The sequence below is a fragment of the Wyeomyia smithii genome, chromosome 3, assembly GCF_029784165.1.
Source record: "Wyeomyia smithii strain HCP4-BCI-WySm-NY-G18 chromosome 3, ASM2978416v1, whole genome shotgun sequence".
Classification (NCBI taxonomy): domain Eukaryota; kingdom Metazoa; phylum Arthropoda; class Insecta; order Diptera; family Culicidae; genus Wyeomyia; species Wyeomyia smithii.
The window spans coordinates 164,418,069-164,441,640 of NC_073696.1; the positions used below are offsets into that span (position 1 = coordinate 164,418,069).

General features: G+C 38.6%; 1 protein-coding gene across 1 annotated transcript in view; it reads left to right on the forward strand.

Annotated features, from left to right (window-relative positions):
• Positions 1-454: 454 nt before the first annotated feature.
• LOC129728806 (GATA zinc finger domain-containing protein 14-like) overlaps positions 455-23,572 on the forward strand; it is a gene marked incomplete at its 3' end in the record, with an annotated part of 39,518 nt that continues 16,400 nt past the window's right edge. Inside the window, exon 1 of the mRNA XM_055687268.1 lies at positions 455-796. Within this exon, the coding sequence (XP_055543243.1) occupies positions 455-796 (342 nt within the window). The remainder of the gene's footprint in view (positions 797-23,572) is intronic.

Consider the following 23,572-nt stretch of genomic DNA (forward strand, 5'->3'; position numbering starts at 1 on the left):
CTCCACTCTCAACATCGGCTCAATTAACTAGGAGGAACATCCTCGAGGCGCTGTCGGGATCTGCAAGTAAAACCTCAAATATAGTTCCTACTATTGCCCAGCAAAAAGCTGCTTAGGAAGCCGCTGAGAAACATCGCAAAATGCAAAACAATTTGGAAAAATTTATCGGATCGACGGGATCTACTCCTGGATAAAATACTGAGAATAAATGAGTCATTGCAAATTGAAAACATAAGCATTCATCTGCTTCGTTTGCATTTAGAAACATTGCGACGATGTGCTGCAGACTATGAGAAGAATTATTGTGAGATGGCTGTACTTCTACCTAAAGAAGTTCGTGCTGCGGAACACAAAGAATACGGAATATTTGAAAAACTTCACAATGAGGTTTATGTTGAGCTCCAAGAAAGGATTGCACAAGCTGAGCTGATCACAAAGCTATTAGAAACACAGAATGTTGCTCCAGCAAACGTTGTGGCACCATCGAACCCAGTTTATGTGCAAACTAGCACTAGCAACTAGCAAACCGCATTTGCAAGCTCCCTTTCAAACATTCAATGGGGGTTATGAAAGCTGGTATAGTTTCAAACGCCTCTTCCAAAGTTTGATGGCAAGATATGCGAATGAATCTCCGGCGATGAAAATTCTTGATTTAAGAAACGCATTATGTGGTGAAGCAAAAGAGAAAATTGATCGAGACGTCATTAACAACAATGATTATGAAGGATCTCGGAAAATTCTACAGGCCGCCTACGAGGATAAACGGTTGATCTCACCTATCATATCTATGAACCACGTAATTGGGAGCATATTTTAATTTGATGTTAGGTTTTAAAAATGTTTCAGTTATGAATGCAAAGTGCACATTATTTAAGGCCCAAATACACACACGGCGCAATGACACCTTTTCCATACAAAATAGAAGGCGTGATCGCTATCCCGCCTTCCATTTTATATAGAGAAGGCGTCATTACGCCGTGTGTGTATTTGGGCCTTTACTGTTAAAAAATTAAAAAGCTCATTCTCATTGGCCTTCGATGAGCGAGCATTCCAATTTAAAATTTCGATTGTTTTATTTAAAATCATTGCTGAATTTAGAATTAGAAACAATTTTAAGTGTAAAATTTGTTCCAATTTGAATTGCTTCAAACATGGAATTTGCCTGCAACATGGCGTTCATAAGATCGAACATTGCCTGTTGCAGAAAAGAAAGTTCACCTGCCGTAATAGGCTCCAAGCAGTTGACATTAGGAAAATTATTTTCGGTAGCAATGTATTTTCATTTTCTATCGATTTTTGTTTACCTGATATATTAACGGTCATTTTCGAACTACCAAAATTAGGTGAAATAATGTTCGAGCTACCTCTTACCTGTGCATACGTTTAACGGGTAGGCCAAGGAGTAGAAAAATTGGCTGTTACAGCGGGGCTTGGAGAATTATATTTTGAAGTTTGTTTTGATTGAGAAATTGAATTTTGTTTACCCTGCCTTGCCTTTACAATGGCTAAACGGACAGGGCATTCGTAAAAATTTGACATGTGGTTGTCGTTACAATTGACGCACCGAAAATTTTTATTCTCTTTCACAGGACATGTGTCCTTTTTGTGAGAGTTTCCACAATAAAGGCATTTTTGGTCCATGTTACCGAAATTAGATATGCTCTCCACCTCCTCCAAACTGTCTATGAATTTCCCACTTTTTCAAAAAATTTTAAGTTGTTACACCGCCCCCCCCCCCCCTTGCGGTTAAAATGAATTACATAGTTCACAAAGGAAACTCCAGTTCTCTGACTGTTTTCACCTCGTGATTTTTGTTTCATAAGAATTACTTGGGTAGGGGCTATGTCAAGTATTTCTGATAAAGTCATTTTTAACTCATCAACGCACATAGGAGTAAATATCTGATCAAAAGTGAAAGATTCAAAGTGAATCAACTTTGTATTGTAGTGTTTAATTTTGAAGTGTGATGTATGCTTGATCACTTGACAGCTCATCAACATCCAAAAGTTATGTTACGGTCTTAAGGAGAGGTTTAAACCGACCGCAATCCAACAGTTTTTTGTGCATGATAATGACGCTTTGATACCGTGAGCTAAAATATAACGTTCCGAAGATAAACAAGTGATTTTTAAATTAAACAACCATGGAGATTGTTAAAGAAGGTTAATCGAACAGAAATGTGTACTTAGCATGTATTCTAGTTGTCGTACTGTTAAGGCGAGGTGATAAAAGATAAGTTAAAACAAATAAGAACAGTACAAACGAATTTAATAGCGTATTATAAAATATATATGTGCGTTCAGTCTCTCGTCGGATACCCGAATGACAACTTACCACTCTCAGTTGGCACGAGTGCGTACAGCCGCTTAACAGACTCACTGTCAACGGCGAGCCCAAGTGGTGAATCCCCATAGAGTGGTCAGTTGCCCCAACACTAGTCTTTCCAAATACCCAGGTGTTTGTCGAAGTCAATATAATAAAACCCAAAATATTTGTGTTTATAAGTTAACTCAAAATGGGATAATTTATCTTTCCGGCAAAATCCGGTTGAACGGCTTATATTACGTGAAAGTGCTAATAGTTTTGGTTATAATGGTGAAGAAAAACCTTCCGTGTTTTATCGCTATGTGAAAATAATCAAGAAATTCTTATTTTTTCGCTTCTTGGATAGTTGTAGCCTTGGTTACCCAAATAAAACGTTGTTAAATGACTGAAATGTGTACTGAAAAGTCGTTTCATGATAAGTTCAAGTATTTGGATGAATTTGACCCGACTATGACTGAATTTAAATTCCATTATAAGAAATGTCATCCATCACTTTAAGGTGGGTTACTCCATGCAACAAATTATCCAAATCCACTCATTAGTCTTTATTTTCACAATATGATACGTTTTCAGGGCAAATTTTTTTTTAAATAATTATGATCAGATATGATATTCTAAGTGTTCCACTGTGCAACGGTTTGATCGTTGGTGAGACCTTTCAAGACAACCTTGAACGTTTTGGTGTTATAGGTGTCGTAGGTAGAAAATTTGTACATCTCGTTAGTTAAATGCTGAACAAGACGATCACGACCCTTTATTGAGTCGGCTAATAAGCGGCATTCGCTATGGCCAATTTGATAGGTAACTTTAACGTCAGAAACAAACGTTGAAAGTTCCTTTTTGAAAATATTAAATTCAGAAGAAATAGTTACCACTATAGGTGGAGCTTTCTCCTTTTTAAAAGAATTGACATTTTGTATAGTATCATTACTAATAACTTCCATTTCACCGGCTTCTTGCTCAGGCAAAATATCAAAAGGGTTTTCGCTGCAGACACTCGAATTGTCCGATAGAGAATGCTCTCTCTCTCTCTCCTCGTAGTGATGCGCGGTTTCTTTTTTCGCCCTGTCATTTCAGGTGATACGAAAAAAGTTAAAAACAAATATTAAATTCAAAAGTAGGTGGTTTTAATAAAGACTTATGTGGAAAAACTTTCAGGTTTCTTTAAAAGACGCACTGACAAAACACAAACTTTGAAGCTATAGGCAGTCAAAGACAAACCGAAAACACGTCTGATCTGCAGGACAGTTCTAGACGCACTAGTTTATTTATATTGTTTGTTTTTTTTTTCTTCAGTTTTCTAGCAAAAGTCCGAAATCCGATAAAGGTACACGCCCTGTAAAATAGAGTTGTTCGGGCAAAATGCAGCAACCCGAAGAGTAGCCAACTGCCTTCTGCAGTTGGCGATATTAGTGTTTAGGGTAACCCCCACTTATTATTGGCGTCCAACGTGAGGCCCGATTGTAACAGGGGGTAACCCTGTATACACTAAAATTTGCCCCGCAAAAATCCAAAAAAATCGTGAAAACCGGGGAAATCCCTCTAGCTGTGGAAAAGTGATGTGCTGAGTGCTGACTTCGACGTCACGGCGGGTTTGTTGTGATTGGCAACAGAGGCAGCCATCGCGGGAATCAGATGAATTTAGCCTCGATCACGGTAGGACACACACGTCGTGTGTTGTCATTGTTTTCTCAGTGCGCGTTTTTACTGCTTTTTTTACAGTTTTTGATACATTAAATTTATGTTCTGTGAAGCGAAGTTTGTTCCGCTTCTATAGGGTTGTTTCCGCTTCTATAGGGTTACCCCCTGTTAAAATGCTGTAAATGATCAACTGGCACAAAATGGTAGGTAATCGTACATATTATTGAAATACAACAAAATATTCTTGTTTAAAAACTTTATAAGAAGCAATACATATTAGAGGTGGCGTTATTATTATTTCCACCAGTGCACATTACATGCAAGGCCTGCGATCTGCAACATCCATTGTAAGATACCCTGGTGGGCTCTTAAGCTGGGCATCGAATTCTTCCCAGATAAAGCAAAGTTAGTCGTTTTTTTATAGGGATCATAAGAACGACCAGCTTCCGCCCCACTAACGGATGAAATGCTCATACAGGTTTTGTCGCTAAACGTTTGGGGTCTGGATTCTATATGCACCTGGGCTAATCATACTGGGTATCTGACACAAAAATGCCAACAGAAAATTACTTTTCTTAATACGATTTCCGAAACCTGTTGGGGACCTTTTAAGGCTACTACAAACAAAGATACTGTCAGTTACTGAATAAGATTGCTTTTTCTATGCATGCATATATTGCAGTTAGAAAGAATACAATAGCATTTGCGTGTTGCTTTGGTTTGCTACAGTCAACCCATACGATGAGTCTCGAAGTGTTGGCGAGTATTCTTCTATATAAATGCCGGTTTTGAGAATTGTCAGACCGTCTGCTATATAGATGTAAGGTCATGAACTCATTAGTTATTGAAATATTCGAGAGATTTATCGACCTTGCATATCTTTTGATGAGATAAAAATACCTGATTCATGACTTTATATTTTGACTGCATGGTTTTAGATATCATACATTCCCATAAACGTCGCATCTTTAGATAGTTCTAGTACTGCTATATTAAACGACACCAACATGAAAGAAGAAATGAGACACCGCCGCTAGTTTCTAATAATAAATCACACCAGTGAGCGCAACTGTTTGTGTAATGCCATCTATTAAATAATTGTAGGAACTATTGATTTTTCCATTCAAATCAAAACTAGATGTCGTTGCTTGGCTATGAGTATTAAAGTGGATCATCGTCATATGGAAATGTTAAAACTTGATAGCAGCAGTCAATTACTAGTGACTCCGCTTGGCGTATTGTATATTAAGTTTGTATGAAATAACCTCCTACTTTCTGCGACTTTGATCTACCCTAATAAGTATTGTGTGCATCCACTTTCGACCACACGGCTTTCGCCCTATTTTGTGCTGTTGTCAAAATCAACATCACGGCTCAAGGACGAATGGTAGTTAGACTCAACGGAGTTAAATGGAAAAAACACGTTTTTTTACAAAAATTGATTGCGTTCAGTAAAATAAAGTACTAGAATGTTTGAATAACATGTATAGAAGGCATTTGACAGCTGTTTTTTGTGGATGAGCAAAATATTCGGAGAAATTTTGATTTTACTACCACTGAAAGAGTGCCATCTCTTGCCATTGGACATTTTTTTAGGTGTCCCATTATGGAATCAACTGCGACCGCAAGAAATCCCCAAGTTTTTTTCAAATAATTTTGAGCGATAAAATATTAAAAACAAAGAAATTGCTACTACTCCGTAGGGATCATCAATATCTTAACCATGACCACTATTTTATCTTCATAGACAGTCTTAGTGCCATTGAGGCTCTGTGATCCGTAAAATTTGTAAAGCACTCTTCGTATATCATGGGAAAATACGGCAGTTTTGTGCGCTTTAAGTGGTTATGTACCTTTTTGCTCAAGAAAAAAGAGGAAAGTTATGATTTTTTTATGCGTGTAGCACCTTTTTCATTGCATTAAAAGTAGTAATTTTCTAAAAGTTCAGTTTATCAACAACAACAAAAAAACACGTTTGTTCATAAGAAATACTAATTATTTGTGAAGTTAATGGCCGTTTCCCCCAAACACTTTTTTTGTATAGTTTTGCGGTTTTTACGATAGAAAGATAGATTACCTAAAATTAAAAAACTTATATTATTTCATTAGTTTAGAAGTGTGCCGAGTATCTGATCGATCATTTTCATAAATATTTTGTTTTTAGTGCAAACGGGAACGATATTCTCGAAAAAAATATTGCTTAAAATTGCATAAAAAATTTTCAGGCAAATTTAAACCTCGTGTATCGAAAAACGATTGTTCAACGACCGAGGAATTTAAAAAAGAATATTTGAAAAAATAGATGAAGAAAATTGTTTCATCAGTTTTACAGCAATCGGAAACACGGCAATGTCAATTTTTTTTTTGAGAAACCATTCCGAGATGAACGCGAATAAAGTTTCAAGTTTAGCTTATGCGGCCGCCTCAAATCGCTCTAACTTTCTCCCTATTGCTCAGGGATTTAGGAAAATTTTTGAAAAAGTTTCCAACAAGTTGTACTTTGAGATAATGCAATAATTTTTTTCCGATTTTTTGAAAACTAAAAAGGTATATAACCCCTTAACAGATATACACCTAGTTAACATGCCGATTCTATGGTTAGCCTCAATATCGTGGACGAGCTGAAAAAAAATATCTTCGAAATTTGACTTGTGAAAATAGTTTAATAGTTTAATTCAGGATTAAAAAAAAACAATTTAAAACATGGTAAAACATGGTGAAATAGCAAACATCGCTTACAACATCAAAATTGTTCATCTAGGAGCAAAAATTTACCTTATAATAATGCTAGGATAGTCATCTCATCACCAACCAAAATCACTTTAACAACAACAATAACAACAACAGCAATTATAACATTGTTTACAGAGGTAACAACATAAAAGTACAACAACAGCAATAACACCTATACACGCAAAATTTATACTTGTTACTTAAAAAGCAATGAATAAAAACTCCTCTTTTTTGTAACAAATTTGTTCCTTAAAAACAACATTCACCTCCAGTCAAATAACAACACATTCTGTGTACGTTTGTTAGCTTGTTCTCTGTAAGCATATGGAATAGAGAATAATGTGATAAAAGCTGCCTCCCATTTTTTTTTCACCATAATACAGTAGGCAATATCATGATGATGATGATTTCAAAACAGTCACATCAAGATCTGTAATCTGTAAAAACGTTTGTTTTTGTGCGAACAGTTTCAAGCCATGTTGGAAAAATAACCTTATCTCTTAATAGAAACAAGAGGAATTATGAATTTCGCATATTTAAAAAAAAATACCTTCTATTAATTTGTTTCTATCTAAGCTGCCGTACTAAGCATGTTAGTTCCATTTGCTACAATTTTGCTTAGAACGGTAGTAAGCTGCTAACCACGAAGACTCATTTGGACCCGCTTCATTGTAGAAAACATATGCCAATCTACAAAACCCATATTCTTTTTTGACGATTTTTCAATCTTTTCCAGCACTGGTCGCAGTGTTATACCGCAGACAGACGTTCAGCTTTCATACTCGTCTGCCGTGGGCTCGGATTTTGACGTAAGCGCCAGAAGCACAAAATCGCTCCAGAAGCGACTTATTCTAAATCGTTCGCAAATTAACAGAAGCGCTTAATAACGCAATCTGATCTTATAGAATCTGAGTAAATATGTTGAAAAACGTATCCCATTGCTTTAACACGTCTATTCATGTGATTGCATTGAGTTCTAACACCAACGTCACTTCCCTAGGATAGGCAACATATTGTAAACAGATTTAGGAGCCACCTGTGTATTGAGACGAAATACTCGAAATGTGCAAGGTGAAATACAAATATAAGTATAACAATTTGTTCACCATATTCTTCTCTGTCAGCTCGAATTTTCAGATTCTAAAACCGATTTAGCAAACTTGAACAATAATCAATTAAAGTTTCCTATCGAGGGACACTATTCTAATTACCTGAATCCAGCACCTGAATGGCTGCAATTTCGGTTGGTTTTTGACGTAGAGCTACGTCTCTCAGGAATCTCGGCTGCATAGGGATGCAAAATAAAAATCTAAAACCGGAAAAAGTTATAAATATGTCCAATTTCGAATGCTAATAAATCGGTTAGTTTTTGATAAATGTTCTTTCGCTTTTGCAGCAATCGATTGGAAAATCTTCTAACAATCCTCCCAAATGCAAAAAATTATAATGCCTTGTTGAAAAACAAAATTCGACCTCTGATTGGTCGCTATGTGATTGCTTTCCCAAGCACGGTCGACAGAATTATAGACCTAGTAATGCGAAATATACTATTTGGCCTATATAAAAGCCCGTTTCAGTCGAAATTGCTCATATTAGTTCTATCCAGCGATTACAACAATCCTTACTTAACAGCAGCAGCAGCTGAGGCAGCGGAAAAAAGCAGCAGAAGTGGTATCAACAGCGATATTGACAGGGTCAGCTGGTGCAACGGCATTTCCTCTAGTAAAAGCTGCCTTTGTGCAGTAGCGAGCAGCATCAGTAGTAGGTACATTAGCCGGCACTTTCTCTAATGAAAGTTGCCACATTTTGACAACACACCAACGTTTTGAAATGCTGGCATTCAAAATATATGGGCCGTCAAATTTTCAGCGTACAAACAGCTTTCAACTGTGTTAAAATGTCTCAACCTCCTCTGTCGGGGTAGCACACAGATGTGATCAACATTATTTTCGATACGAAATTGAACAAAAATGATCCTTATAAGGACAACAAGCAAATTATTGAAGATTTAATGTTTTCTCGTTTTGCGCTAGAATTAAAAGTAAAGTGTTATTTTAATCTACATACACTCTGACTATTGAAACTTGTTTGCGTTGTATAGTGTTTGTTCCATTCCTGTTCAGTGATGTGCAATGATGTACAATGTACAAGTAATACAAGTTATGTAGTTCTACGTTAACCTTGCGGTCGTGGCTTTGCATACCGCTCTTGTATTTTTTTCGTTTGATTTTTATGACAGCTACTTAAGGGGTAATATCTACCAAAAAAATGTTTCTTGTCATTTTTTTTATTGGCTTCAATCATGCTAAAACTATCCTAGAATCAAAATCTACATCGCCCAAGTACTGATCTATACTCAAAATTCGTTTAAATCACTTTTCTGCTTCAAAATAACATTTTTCGTTTATTTTGGCGATGCTCGTTTTTCTTTTAATTTCGAGGCTTTGTAAACTAACAGAAGTTACCTATGATCGTTATAGTGATTCAAATTTGAAATATAGAGGTCGCTGCATCAACTTTCGACCGTTATAGCGTCTCTACAGCACGTGTTTACTCACAATTTTCATTTGTTTAGTCGATCAGCCATTCTCGTTGTGTACGTTCTTTGTTTGAGTTTTTCTATACGTTTCAACTGTGAGTTATATTCAAAAGTGTTTAAATGTGAGAGACAAGTTTGAGTTTTGTGTGAGATCGGACGCCAACCACGTCAAAGTCACTGAGCATCGTATGTCTGATATCGCGAAAGCGGCTAGGCGCAGCCTTACATCCCATAACAAAAAGGAAGAAAAGAAAAATAAAGCCCAGGAATGACAACTTTACGGCGCAGGGATAGCTGACTGAAGGTAAAAAAAAATAAGAAGCTTCATTATTGCGATTCTTAAGATTTATAGCATTTTGAAACTTCAAACGCGTTTTTCTCAAAACCATGTTTTCAAAATCGGCGAGCAGTAGAGCATGAGCATGATTGACCGCCCGCGGTTGCTACTCCGTTATTGCTAGATCAGCTGTAATTACACAGAAAACCAACGGATGATGTTTGGGACTAACATCCATCCTCAATGTGTAAAAACTGGTGACCTTAATCTTTATATTAGGCAATACCAGCGCCGGTCGCATCTGAATGCAGGTCAAAGAAAAAGTGTGTATAGGAATATGTTGACGTGATACTCGCTTTATTGGAAGCCGAGAACACCTCTGCACTTCCACGTGAAACCACTGGGATGTTGGAGAAAAGGGTAGGGGTTTCAGCAGGTTTCGTTTTGGTAAACGATGCGCTGAGTTCGAGTACCGGGTACATAATAACAAATATCGCGAGTACGAGCTCATTACATCTTCTAGGGAAATCATAACGCGATCCGAACTCATTCTGTTTGATGATGTAACACCGCAAAAATAAAGCGCACGCGAGGATACGGGACCTATGACTTGATTAAGACAGACTCAAATATTCATTCCAAGTTGTGCTCTCGTCGTGTTCGGTCGCAATTTTATTTCGATCTCGATAGTGCCGACCAGTTAATCGCCTTCAAGGTCACCGTGCATTGTATTGCGTGTGCACTGCTGCTCGTTGCCGTCGTCTATTGAAGACAAAAGAACGCATCATCGCCTATTGCTACCGTACGCCACAGACTGTACGTTGTGTCGCTACTGCGAGAGATCCAGTACCCGGCGTACTGCTGTTTGGCTGTACTGGTGCTGCTGTGTGGCTGGAGCGGCTGCAGCTTTTGCTAGTGGACTCTTGTGTGAAGGACTGGAGATTGGCATCGCCCGTGCGCTGATTGCGGTGGAGAGCGGCTGCAGAAGATAAGTAGTTTTTTTCTTGGTTTTTTTTCTACAATATTATTTGTTGATTGGCATTTTGCGTGTGTGGCTTACGCGCCCAACATAGACGACGAACGCGGGGATGAAAACCCGCTCGTTCTACCGCCTAGCCCTCCCGGATACAAAGTTCCAAGGGTTAAGAATGGAACCCCGCAGGAAGCTACCCATCGGCTTAAGCAGTATCCGGAGGGCAAAGTTGGTATTGGGGCTGTATTTTTCCGGCCGAAAGTGAAAGCATTGAACACAATGCAAATATGTAAAGATCTGGCACGGTTTACAGCCGTGACTGAAATTACCAAAGTACGCCCGAATAAGCTGCGTGTTTTGGTGTCCGACCTCAAGCAAGCAAACGAGATTGCTGCTTGTGAGCTCTTCACGCGGGAGTACCACGTGTACATTCCAGCTCGCGTAGTTGAGATTGACGGTGTGGTCAGCGAATCGAGTCTGACTGTCGAGGACCTGTTGAAGGCTGGAAAAGGCCTTTTCAAGGATTTTAGCCTTGAACCTGCCAAGATACTTGAATGTAAGCAATTACATTCAGTATCGCTCGACAAGGGTGAAAAAACTTACACCCCTTCAGACTCTTTTCGCGTGACTTTCGCCGGGTCTGCTCTGCCGAGCTATATGCTCGTGGACAAGGTGCGTCTGCCCGTGCGCTTGTTTGTACCGCGGGTAATGAATTGCCTCAAGTGCAAACAGTTGGGCCATACGGCCTCCCACTGTGGCAATAAAGCACGTTGTGGCAAGTGCGGAGAGCAACATGCGGATGACGCCTGTTATAAGGGTGCTGAAAAGTGCCTTCATTGTGGGCAGACTCCGCATGAGCTGTCTGCATGTCCCGCGTACAAACAGCGCCAAGACAAGATCAAGCGGTCTCTGAAAGAGCGCTCTAAGCGCACTTTCGCAGAAATGCTCAAAGAGGCCACTAGGCCACTGCCACCAAACTGGTTTCCCCGAATCTCTTCGAGTTCTTGCCATCCGATGAGTCTGATTCTGACGATTCAGTTGGGGAATCTTCTTTTGTTGAACCCGGGAAATCTAGGAAGAGGAAAAACCTTTCTTCTCCCAGGCTTCCTAGGAAAGGACAGAGAAGGTCTCCATCTGAAATGACTGATACTAAAAAACAAAAAAGTGCTGTAGAAAATCCGAAGCAAACTCCTCCGAGATTGGCAAAACTGAATTCAAGTAAGGAGTTTCCGGCACTTCCAGGAACATAAAAAAGTAGGAGGGTGGTATTCAAGACACGACCGCATGACGTTGGACTACGGTATTCTTATATTCCATTAAAACAAATAATAGAGAGAATTGCAACTCTAGTATTTGCTGCAATTTTATCTAACAGTGCATTTCTGGATGCTGAGACGTTAAAACGTTATAAATAATAATATATACTAAAAGAATGGATATCTTTTATTTAATCGCTGTCATTTCATACATATTCGAATCAACCCTTTGTTTGCTGCACTACCAAGACAATCATTTAATTGAGCGAATTGGTAAAATTTTCCTAATCTAAGCAAAAAGCAAACTTTACGAAACTATCTGAAATTGGAGCCCAGAACGATTCAACCGAAAATTTTAAATTTGAAAATTGTTTGACATTTAATTGATAAAACTCATGCTAGGTTAGTTCCAGCCCAGCATATAACTTCATGTATTTGAAAAAAAAAAAACGTTTGGTTCAATAACTCAATATAGCAAGAGCTCAATCACACGTTTTTCGGTAGTTGTTATCAAGGTTTGGGCGAGTGACAGGAAAATATCTTAACTTCTTCAGTTGTGATTCAGAGCATTTCTAATTGTTTTGTTATTTTTCACGATAGCGACAAGTTTGTTTCTTTCTCCGTGTGCGAGAAACAAAATCAAAACCGCGCACCGAGAAACAAAAACGAAAATTTAATGAATGCTCATTGAGAAAACTTGCAACTCTTTTTACCAATAACTTATGATACTCAAAAGAACCCGTTTTGATCTAAATCAAATTTCTAGTAAATAAGTGTTGATCATTCATAGGTAGTATTTTTTCCTCGATGAATAAAGACTGGCTGAAGAAGTTAAAATCGCTGCTGTAAAATCTAATTCACAACTGTGTTCGTTAAGACGTTTTAATATTTTCAATGACAATAATAATCTTCGATAAACACCCGCTATAGTTATTCACACACATGCTATAACTATCTAAACACGCGTTAAAACTATTCATACACACGCTGTAGCTATAGCTATCCATACACACGCTATTCCTTTCCATACATCCGATACAACTATCTATACACACGCATAAGCTATCCAACCATGTGCTATTACTATCCATACATACGCTATAACTAATCATTACACACGCAGCAGCTATCCACACACAAGCTATAACTATCCGTGCACACGCTGAAGATATACACGCAATAGCCATAATGCTAGTGTCTTACACACGCTATAGCTAGCCATACACACGCAACAGCGCCATCCCTATCATCGCAAATGTCATAGCAATACAGATGCACATACGCTATATGTGCACACTGCACACACACCCAAGGTTTTCACCCAACGATATCTGAATTGGATTACCGCTGGTGGGGTCCAACTCAGATCGAAGGAGCACCGAACTGAATGAAGAAATTCAGCTTCCCACTACCTCCGCCGCTGCTGCCTGATACCACCGCTCTGGTTCTGCTGCAGCTCAGTTTGGCCGCTGGAATCAGCCACCGCTGCTGATTATACAAGACCGGCCTGGTGGCCTTTCACTTGTTAACTGATGATTGCTATGAGACGACACAGGCTATTATATAGCCCAAAGCAAAAATCCATCCGCGAGCAAACAAGAAGCGAGCTTGTGATTGGTTGAATGTGCACGACTTTTAACACAACTTTTAACTAGTTTAGTATCGAAAACATATTTAAATTATTATATGACAATCTTGCGCAATATTTCCCCTATCAATCAAGCCATTGGTGTTTAGAATCTGTTCAGTGGTAATGATAAAAGAAGCATTTTAAAACGGTGTTGAAACACCTGTTGCAGCTACCGAAAGCGAGCTCGTTATTGGTTGAAAGCTGTGAGACTGTTTACAAAGTCAGATCGGTTGTATCCGTTAGTGTCGACTGTGCTTGTGAAGAGAGGTGGTGATTGGTTGCTCGGTATGATTTAGACAATCGATGTGATTTATCAATTTTTCAATAGTGTATCTCGAACAATAGGTTATTTTTGTTACATAAATTCAACCGTAAAAGAATTTCTGATCGGTTGATGCCAAAACCTCGAAATTCTGAAAAGAAATGACTGATATATAAGCGCTCAAAACCTGACCACTTTTCTCTGGTTTTCCCCGGTTGAATTACTAGATTTTCAAATTCAGGTGCCTAACTTCGATATAGACGTTAGTCCAACGTCAAAAACCCAACTGTTCCTTCTTTTTCGTCCAAGATTCAGCCAGAATTTGGACTTCTGAAGTTTTCAGATATTGTGGACTGGATTTTTGAAAATTTCAACATAACTGATCCTCTTAAAAGTCTTCTGCTGGCATTTCTACCAACAGTTAAAACGTTTTTGAAGCAGTTGACTGCTTAATGGCCCCTTCTTGCAGCGATCGTATCCTTCGATGGCTAATTCATCGGCTGAGATGAAGGATTCTATCTCTATTCTACAGTTGAATTGTAGAAGTATCATCCCCAAAATTGATTCATTTAAAGTTTTGATTAACAAGCATAAATGCGATGCATTTTCCCTCTGTGAAACTTGGCTCACTTCAAATGTAGATCTTAGCTTCCATGATTTTAATATAATTCGCCTCGACCGAGACACCCCTTACGGAGGAGCACTTCTAGGGATTAGGAAGTGCTATTCCTTCTATCGTATTAACCTCCCCCCGGTCCCAGGCGTCGAAGCTGTCGCATGTCAAATGACAATACAAGGTAAAGAGCTTTGTATTGCCTCAATATATATTCCTCCCAGAGCACAGGTTGGGCAACGGCTGCTCTTTGATTTAATAGAACTTCTTCCCTCGCCACGTTTGATTTTGGGAGATTTTAACTCTCACGGCGTGGCTTGGGGTTCCCCTTCTAATGATAACCGTTCCTCTTTGATCTATAACCTCTGCGACGACTTCGACCTGACAATATTAAACAACGGGGACATGACACGCGTTCCGAAACCTCCAGTGCGCCCCGGTGCTTTAGATTTATCTTTATGTTCAACATCGCTACGGTTGGATTGCACATGGAAGGTAGTCCTTGATTTCCACGGTAGCGATCATTTGCCTATTCAAATTTCAATTGATAATGGTTCAACTCGCACGCGATCAGTTGATATTCCGTATGACCTCACACGGAATATCGATTGGAAATTATACGAGGAAATGATATCAGAAGCTGTCGAGTCGATTCAACATCACCCACCACTTGAAGAATACAACCTCCTCGCGGGCTTGATTCTCGACGCCGCGTTGCAAGCCCAAACGAAGAAATATCCCGGCGTGACGATCAAAGAACGACCTCCCACTCCGTGGTGGGACAAAGAGTGCTCCGATGTCTACACGGAAAAATCCGACGCGTTTAAGGCCTTCTTTTGGGTGAAAGGTCAACCCGACGACTTTAAGCGGTATTTGGAGCTTGAGACCAAGTTCAAAAGCTTGGTCCGAGCAAAGAAACGTGGATATTGGCGCCGGTTCGTAAACGAAACGTCGAGGGAGACATCGATGAGCACTCTTTGGAACACAGCCCGAAGAATGCGAAATCGTATAACGGTCAACGAAAGCGAGGAGTCTTCAAGTCGTTGGATATTTGATTTTTCCAGGAAAGTATGTCCGGACTCTGTTCCTGCGCAAAACTTTGTTCGCGATACGTCTCTGGGCCACGACGCGATAGAATCACCTTTTACGATGGCAGAATTTTCAGTTGCCCTCCTGTCCTGTAACAATAACGCGCCTGGGTTAGATAGAATCAAATTCAACTTGTTGAAGAATCTACTCGGCAATGCCAAGAGGCGCTTGTTGAACTTGTTCAATAAGTTCCTGGAGCAAAACATTGTACCGCAGGATTGGAGGCAAGTGAAGGTGATCGCCATCCAAAAACCGGGAAACCCAGCTTCTGATCACAACTCTTATAGGCCGATTGCAATGCTATCCTGTATCCGGAAATTGATGGAGAAAATGATACTCCGTCGTTTAGACCATTGGGTCGAATCAAACGGTCTACTATCAGATACTCAATTTGGCTTCCGCCGTGCCAAAGGAACGAAGGACTGTCTTGCGTTGCTTTCTACAGATATTCAGCTAGCCTATGCTCGCAAAGAACAAATGGCATCTGTGTTCTTGGACATTAAGGGGGCTTTTGATTCCGTTTCTATTGACATTCTTCCGGGCAAACTTCACCGACAAGGATTTTTGAACAATTTTTTGCATAATTTGTTGTCCGAAAAGCATATGCATTTTACGCATGGCGATTTGGCAACTTTTCGTATTAGCTACATGGGTCTTCCCCAGGGCTTATGCTTAAGCCCCCTTCTTTACAATTTTTATGTGAATGACATTGACGCATAACTGGCAAATTTATGCACGATAAGACAACTTGCAGGCGACAGCGTGGTCTCTGTTACAGGAGCCAAAGCTGCCGATTTGCAAGGACCATTGCAAGATACCTTGGACAATTTGTCTGCTTGGGCTTTACAGCTAGGTATCGAATTCTCTCCGGAGAAGACTGAGATAGTAGTTTTTTCTAGGAAGCGCGAGCCTACTCAGCTCCGCTTACAGTTAATGGATGAAACGATTTCTCAGGTTTTGGTATCTAAATATCTTGGTGTCTGGTTCGATTCGAAAGGCACCTGGGGATGTCACGTTCGGTATTTGATGAAAAAATGTCAACAAAGAGTGAATTTTCTCCGGACAATTACTGGATCATGGTGGGGCGCCCACCCAGGAGACCTCATAAGGCTTTACCAAACAACGATATTGTCGGTGCTTTAGTACGGGTGTTTCTGCTTCCGCTCCGCTGCAAACACCCATTTAATCAAGCTGGAACGATTGCAGTATCGTTGTTTGCGTATTGCCTTAGGTTACATGCATTCGACCCATACGATGAGTTTGGAAGTTTTGGCGGGCGTTCTCCCATTAAAAGACCGCTTTTGGGATCTGACTACTCGTATTCTCATCAAATGTGAGGTTTTGAACCCCTTGGTAATTGAAAATTTCGATAGGCTAGTTGAACTTAATTCTCAAACCCGTTTCATGACTGTGTATTTCAATCACATGTCTCAAAGTATAAATCCTTCCTCATACACCTCCAATCGTGTCAACTTATTAGATACTTCTGTTTCTACTGTGTTTTTCGATACATCCATGATGGAAGAAACTCGTGGAATCCCGGATCATTTACGCGTGCAGCAGATCCCTAAAATATTTTATAACAAATATAAAAACATCAAGTGCGACAATGCGTTTTATACTGATGGATCACTTCTCAACGGGTCCACTGGCTTCGGTATCTTCAACAATAATTTTACCGCCTCCTACAAGCTCGATAATCCTGCTTCTGTTTACGTCGCAGAATTGGCTGCAATTCAGTATACCTTAGGGATTATTGAAAAAATGCCCACGGACCATTACTTCATCTTTACGGACAGTCTCAGTTCTATTGAGGCTCTCCGATCGATGAAGGATGTAAGGCACTCTCCGTATTTCCTGGGGTAAAAAACGAGAACATCTGAGTGCTTTATCCGAAAAATCTTCTCAGATTACCTTAGTGTGGGTCCCTTCTCATTGTTCCATTCCGGGCAATGAGAAAGCGGACACTTTGGCTAAGGTGGGCGCAACAAACGGTGATATTTATAACAGACCAATTGCCTACAATGAATTTTTAAAACTTTCACGTCAGAGTACACTTGTCAACCGGCAGGCCTCGTGGGATAAGGGAGAACTGGGGAGGTGGCTACACAGATCATCCCCAAGGTCTCCACCAAACCTTGGTTTCGGGGGTTCGATGTAGGACGAGATTTCATTCGCATGATGTCTCGGATTATGTCCAACCACTACGGGCTAGATGCACATCTCTTGCGTATTGGGCTGGCGAGCAGTAATCATTGCGTTTGTGGATTGGGGTATCAAGACATTGAACACGTGGTTTGGGTGTGTGCTGAATTCTGCGGCGCCAGATCTCTACTTTTGGATACCCTCAGGGCCCGAGGAATACAGCCCTATGTGCCAGTTCGTGATATTCTCGCTCAGCGAAACTTGCCATACATGCTACATGTTTATAGCTACTTGAAGAGCATCAAGGTGCCAATTTAACAGCGAAACAAAAAAACCATGTTAGTTTTAGCATTAGATTTAGTTTCAGTTCGTAGTCGGCAGCGAGGGTAAAGAATTTGTCTTTAGATTATAAGATATTCTAGACCATAAGGCATTAGATTTAATTGGCTCCGTAAAACATTAATTTGTATTGTGCCGTGTCAAATAAATGTTGTGTGAACAAAAAAAAAGACTCAAATATTGCAACTACCGAAACGTATCTCCGATTAGTTTATTTTACCTGACTACACAATGTTACGAAAGCTACGAGAGTTGAGTCCACGTTAAAGCCTCGCCACTCGAATCACTTTTTTGTGAAGTGACCCTCTTTATACCGAAAATTATAACACGGTTATAACCGATCTGTTTTTCTGTTCTTAAAAAGCGGTTTCCTGATTTTAGACGGATTTAAAGCAGAAATAAACAATAGAGTGTTTCACGGGCCACGCACAGGTGTGTATGGTATATCCTAGTGAAACGCAAATATTATACTACACCATGTGGACGATTTGAACTAACATATTATAGAGTTGGGTCACTACATTTCGAAAACATTTATATGAGCAAAACTCTCCCGGGCGGAAAACGCGTTTACACCGAAGTATTATGCACGACCGCTCTATTTCCGCCTACGTTTTCAAAATCGGCGAGCAGTAGAACATAAAAAGTTTACATCCGATTGACTTGAAATTTTTACTGTATCTTCTTCATTAGATTATCTATTGAAGTACACACGATTTTAGCGATTGATTAATAACAACAAAAATTATAAACAATTAATGTCGATTTTTTTTGTCGAAAATGAATTTTTTTCTTCAAACCGTTGCCATTTTGCGAATAAAAATTCAAAATATATAATCATGTGTACTTCACTAGCGACACTTATGTAAATAATGAAAAAAAAATGTTTTGGTTATAGGTGGCGTTGGGCACGACTTCTACTGCTCGCCGCGGAAGAACTTTAGAAAAAGCGGTTCACGGAAACCGCTGTACAGCCGCCATTTTGTAAAAAAAATAGCAATGATTTTTATTCTATTCTCCAAGAGTTGCTTAATCCATTGATATATAAATTATATACCGGACATCTCAAATGTCCTTTTAAAAAATCATGAAAAAAGGCTTGTTTTTTTGAGAATTTGGTAGATATTACCCCTTTATCAGACTCAGACTCTCAGAACCAGACTCTAATCATTAAAATTGTCTATATTGATCAAAATTCTAGAGCTTGAGGCCCGTTTTTTTCGACTGATTGTAATAGGCGCCACTGCTTAAGTCGTTCCTTACCCTATTTTAAGCAGTTTTCATCTGTTTTGCAGGTGATTTTCTTCAGCACCCGAATAGCGTCTGAATAGCTGCAATTTAGGTTGATTTTTTCATTTGATGTTTATTCAAAGATTTTTTTGTGCTGAACGGTATTTTATGTATTCGTAAGACAGCTTCAGCCGTACTTTAACCCTATATTGATTATTTTCGTCACCTGATTTCTTGGATAACTAAATCAGTTTTCGTAAGATGTGAACTTAATCTATTATAAAACCTGTTTGTTATGTAAAGTGAAATCGGATGTTATTTTTTATGTTGATTGATAAGCAAACTTTCGTAACATTCGTAAATATTTTACAATTATTCACTGTTGCATGAATCATTAATCTGACTTCTGTAATCAATCACAGATGGTAGCAACTGTTTTTTAGACAAATCTTTACTCTGGTGAAGAGAATTCCTGCTATTATATAATAGTAATAAATACTATACCAGAAAGATTGTGAATTAATAATCCAAAACAAGAACCATCGGAATATTGGGAATCATTTTATTAAAATTCTATATTTATTTCTTTTATCCTTAACAGAAAAAATTTTCTTTTGTTCAGATTCTCGGAAGATAAATCTGCGGATTCATCCAACTGACATTAATCGACAGGGAACTAAAATTAGCAGCAAATCGAATCCAACGCCATCGATTTTTCTACAGGAGATTATCCTACTGCGAAGCCTTTTCCGCAGTCAACTCACCTCCTGCACGAGTAACAGCTAAAGCTCCCTAGCTGCCGGTTTGTTAACTTTCATGGGAGAATCAATCGGTTCAGAGGTATGGATTGACTTCGATATAAGTTCTAACAATACGCAATATAAGTTCAAATAAAACTAACTTTTTTCCAACTCTGTACATAGATCAATCAGCCAATTTAGTATGCTTGAACCATTATAATCTCTCTATTAATCTGCACATTTCATCTGATTTCGCTGGATGTAGTATATGACTTACCGATTTCTCGGCCTATTTCGTATGGTTCGGGCAATTTCATCAGCAGAATAATCTACCTATATCGTCTAGTTCCTAGTTAGTTGCGTTCAACGAAACCACCCTAAAATCATCCGATTTGGTTGGTTTACATCGACTGATTTCGTATACTAATGAATCGGTAAACACCCCTGTTAACCCTTTATAAGGCCGTGAAACTACGCAAGGAATCAACATAAACTTCAGTAAAACGTATTCCTTACAGGAGGAACAACACATCTGTATCTTTGTTAAAAATTCACTATTGAATCAATTGAGAAAATTGGTGGTAATATAGTTGCCACTGCCTGTCAACCCCTAAAACATTGGTGGCAATATAGTTGCCACTGCCCGTTAACCCCAAAAACGATGGAAGCAATTTATTTGCAGCTACATTGTGAGCTTGCTTTTTTGTGATTATAAAAAAATGAATCATCATAGTTACTAGAATGTAATAGTTGGATTTTAAGCAAATTAAAAATGAATTTCTTAAAGACGTTTTAAAATTAAGGTTGTTTACATAAAAATGAGCCCAAGATAAATATTGTACACCTCTAGCAGTCCTAGAAAAAACTGAAGTGTTCTGAGACACCTTTAGAAGGCTTAGGTTAAGCAAAATTTAAAAACAATATTTTTAGTGCAGCGAAAAAAATATAGTTTGTTGGTGGCAATATAGTTGCCACTGCCTTAAAAAGGGTTAAAGAGTTGTTGCAGCAATCAGTTGATTCGTAGGAATCGAAATCGGGCAATTTTGCCTACGAGTATCTACTAAGTATGGGGAAAAATAGGAGGGTCTTTTTATCGGGTTATTGAGTGGTAAACAGTGAGGGCGTTGCTATCTATACTGAAAACAATGTGATTTTTCCTTATGTGTGGAAGATTATCATCAATGAAAAAAAATATATGAAAAAACGCTTTGCTTCGCTTTCAGTATAACATCGGACTAAAACACTGATTTTAGTGGGGTCTGGAAAATCAGTATTTCTACCATCCGACAATACAATTTCAAATAAGAAAACTTTAAACCCATACCCGCCGAACGTACATTTCCACTTTCTCATCCCCGATGACCAGCAAACACGGACTGCTTCCTACCCTACCGTGCATTGCATGTTAATTTCGTGTTCTAAACGCAATTGACTACTCCCCATAGGTCTGATAATAGCGATAATTGATAAATGTTTAACATTTGAAGAATCACCTCACGAAACACCATCGAAATGTATCACTGATAGCATAAACCGTGCCCGCATAGGTAAAACCACAACTTAGAACTAAAAACTAAAATTAGTTAGTAAGCTAATCATTTTGATTGATTTCAATTGTTGCTTCTTCTTACCATCACTCCATGCGAAAACAATTTCACTGTATCTTCTTCATCTTTTTCTTCACTGGCGAGTTCGTTCTCGGCCGTTTTAGGTCAAAACAGTAGTTAAAACTTTAGTAGAAATATATCACAACTAGTGGTGGGCACCATTCCGCTAATTCTCTAATCGCGAATTAGCGAAGCTAATATTCGATTAGCGGTTTAGCGATTTCGCTAATCTTCGAGCTGGTTAGCGGACTGTGAGCGTCGCTAAATTTTCGCATTCGAAACGCTAATCGATAGCTTTGTAGAGAAGCGAAAAAAAATATTTTCAAAAAACTGTGAATCGCTGATGACGTACATGAATTGCTTAGAATAATGAACATACCTTATAGCGAAGGTTTCTTTTGGAACATATGTTTCTTAATTGTCTGAAATTCCTCTCTTTACGACATAGGTGCAAGTCAGTCTTTTAGTGCAGAATGGGGTTTCAGTTATCGTATGAGACACAGGAGCATTCTGGAGAACAAGCTTAAGGTAATCTAGATTAGATTTCTGCATATTGCAATGCGCGAGAAATTACGGCAACTTCGGCTCTACTTTTTCTATTCAAATAATATTTGAGTTTTTAAAAACATTCATTTATAAACCATTAAAGCAAAATCACTATTATTGCTTCTTGTTTTCACAAAATCCTCAAGTATGACCGTTTTGTGAATTTTGAACCTCTTATTGTAAATAGCACTCAACAGTAATTATTTTCGTTTGTTTTTATGAGCAAAAATATAACTAGGGTATCGAACGTCTTCGTCAGTGGTTTTCTTCGGCAGTTTTTCTGCAACAATCTTATGCAAAAGGGGGCCGAAGAAAACCACTGACGAAGACATTCGATACCCTATATAACAATCTACGTATTATTGAGTTAGCGATTAGCGAAAGTTCCGCTAAAGTGGGTTTAGCGTTTAGCGATTATCTAGCTAAATTTTCCAGTTAGCGGATTAGCGATTAGCGTCGCTAAATTTTTAGTTCGGTGTGCCCACCACTGATCACTACATTAGTTCATTGATTCTATCTTCACTGTTTCAAAACACCAGAGCAAGCTTTGCAATTTTACTCAAAGTTCATGGAGCAAAATCTCAAGCTGCATCGCTAATAACAACTAACAAAACAGTGAAAATTTCTAAACTAAACATCACTAAGAGAAAAACAGCATTGCGCAGGTACTAGTGAATAATCATCAATTTTTTTAAGGGGGGGGGGGATTTGTTAGTAGCTTATGTATTTGTGATGAATATTAGTAAATAATGAGTATGTGTGTCCAATCACAAATGGTGACTTCTCAACACTGTTAGAAATTTGTATCTTTAATTATTAGAATTTGATTGCTTTCGCAATTAGAATTTACCATTTGTAGGGATTTAAACCTACTTGTCAAGTTTGATGATTTTTATGGTGAAACTGTGTTGAAGCCACGAAAAACCAATTTCGAGCCAGCACCTCCAGTGTTCGAAAACACTAGACTGGGTAATAGTTGATGCGTCAGCTGTGAAAACACTATTTCGTGTTGGATGTTTCATAGGGAACGCATAAACTATTTCCGAGTCATGCGCTTTTGAAAATTTGAAGCGGTGTTTCGAAGTCATTAACTGTAAAACAGTTACATTTTGATTCGAAATCAGTCGTTGTAATTTCTTATGAATTTATTTCATTTCATTCATCAATTTTGATGCATTATAAACATCACAAAAAAAATATTCATTACGGGAAATAAAAAATAATTTTCAAATAAACGCTTTCTTAAAATCTGCATATTTTGCGCCACTGCCGCCTAATGAAAGTATAAATAAAAGCGTACGAGTGCGTCTTGAGCTGCCCGACAAGTCAGACGTATTTTCGATTGCTTGTGGACTGGTTCTCGACTGCCTATAGCTTCAAACTTTGTGTTTGGTCAGTGCGGCTTTCAAAGATTACCTGAAAGTTAACATACCCCTTTCCGACCGGACCCATATAATTGCGTAAGTAGAAGGTGACTCAAACAAAACTTTCTTTCATGTTTTTTGAACGTTCTATTCATTGTTATATCGCTCACAACGCTAGTCAATATCGCAGCAAGTACGAAAAATAAAAACCCGGAGCAAGCAATTGTTTTTATATCCAGCTTTTTACGCACCATATGGCGGTC